This window comes from Propithecus coquereli, unplaced genomic scaffold (genome assembly GCF_000956105.1).
Source record: "Propithecus coquereli isolate 6110/MARCELLA unplaced genomic scaffold, Pcoq_1.0 Scaffold69, whole genome shotgun sequence".
Taxonomy (NCBI): Eukaryota; Metazoa; Chordata; class Mammalia; order Primates; family Indriidae; genus Propithecus; species Propithecus coquereli.
In genome coordinates this window covers 1,474,059-1,475,776 of record NW_012152951.1, presented here as the reverse complement: position 1 = coordinate 1,475,776, position 1,718 = coordinate 1,474,059, and the positions used below count along the sequence as shown (strand labels likewise).

Genomic DNA, 1,718 nt, shown 5'->3' with positions numbered 1-1,718 from the left:
CTTGTGTCACTTTCACTCTCTAACGATTAATTCATTTCTCAAACTATTTTCCTTCCACACAGAGCACAGGGTTTTTGATTTTGTTTTTGTTTTAAATAATTACTTTGCTTAGAAATAATAGTCTTTAAATTATTTGCCCTATGTACCTATGTATAGTAGCATAACCACATAAAAACTATGCACGGAGAAAGGTTTGTAATGTTTTTAGTATTCTTTGGTAGAGTAGATCTGTTATGTAATGTAGAGATGTATTTATGTAATGATGATTTTATTAGTTCCATTGGTCCTTACAATAAGAGATTCTGAAAGAGATCTAAGTTTGATTTGAGATACCTTTCCAGCCTTTCCCACATGGAATAGAGAAACCACAAGTCTTCCTCCTTCCTTCCATGACAAAGTGAAACACTGGTGGAAAGAAAATGTAGATTAAATCCTTATAGCCCCACTTAGAAGAACAGCTGTAATATAGCTGATCACTGCCTTACTGAAACAGCTGCTGTATTCACCATGGGGGAGAAGAAGTAATGACTGAGTTGTTAGTCATAAGCAGTGTCTTCTTGAGAGAGATGTTATACCTGTTGATGTGGCTAAACCAAAGCTGCTCCCAAACAAAGTGAAATCCTCTAGCATGACATAAGAGACTGAAAACCCCACATGGTGTAAGTTTAAATGTGGCTCTATTTCTTCTCATTTAAGAGAATCTTTGTTAACAGTTTCAAAAATACATAGGAAGCGCTTTCAAGGCTCTGACTTCACGTGGTAATAAAGAGCATAAAAGCAAAATTGGAATCTTCGTTACTATGAATTACAAAAGTTCTATATCCATTATCTAGTTAATGAAATGAGAACATAATGTTGCATAAAAGTTGGCTGCTTTTTATATTAACTGCTTAATTCTTGTAGGATAAAATGGACCAGTTACTACAGATGTTGCAAAGTACAGACCCCAGCGATGATCAGCCGGATCTACCAGAGCTACTTCATCTCGAGGGTAAAACTTGTTTCCAGTTACCTTGCAAATAAAGAATAATTAGGGTTAATATCTAGTGTTATGTTACAAAATGGTTTTTGAGAATAATATTAAAAATGTAGCATTTCTCACTCTTCCTTGAGCAAGGCGCATTTTTATATGCAACTTAAGTCTTGGGTAGAATTTGAATTCTTACACTTTTCTATCCAAATTAAATATTCAACATTTTAGAATTGTAGAAAATGAAAATGGTGTTTAAAATTTTTGAGATCTATATTTTAGATTGTCACCATCATACTTTAAGAAAAATCATTTTTGGGTTCTGTGGGCTAAGGTTAATTAATACCATTTTTATTACTCCAAATCTTTTATTCCTTACATTTTATGAAATCTATCAAAGTCTTTCTTTTGTTATGTTTTCTTACATTTTTTTCAATCTTGTCATCTTAGCAATGTGTCATCAGATGGGACCTCTCATTGATGAAAAGCTGGAAGATATTGATAGGTAAAAGAACATGGGCTATATCTGTATTGCATACCTTCTTCTCTGAAGCTATCTCTATAAACTGCAGAGTGGGTTATATCTGCCTTTAAAAAATAAAAGATATTGCAAAGGAACTAGTGCTCATTCGCTCGTTTTCTAGTAGAAGTGGAGAATTAGACTCATCTGTCAAAGTGAGGATTTAACTGACCTTTGCTATATTCATCTTTTTAAAAATAAGGATTAACTAATGTAATCTGCTAATTT

The 1,718-nt window shown here is 33.0% G+C and overlaps 1 protein-coding gene across 1 annotated transcript in view; it reads left to right on the top strand.

The window, feature by feature from the left end:
• Positions 1-1,718, top strand: part of STAM (signal transducing adaptor molecule (SH3 domain and ITAM motif) 1) — a 74,677-nt gene that overhangs the window by 63,686 nt on the left and 9,273 nt on the right. Inside the window, exons 6-7 of the mRNA XM_012660899.1 lie at positions 904-991; positions 1,421-1,475. Of these exons, the coding sequence (XP_012516353.1) occupies positions 904-991; positions 1,421-1,475 (143 nt within the window). The remainder of the gene's footprint in view (positions 1-903; positions 992-1,420; positions 1,476-1,718) is intronic.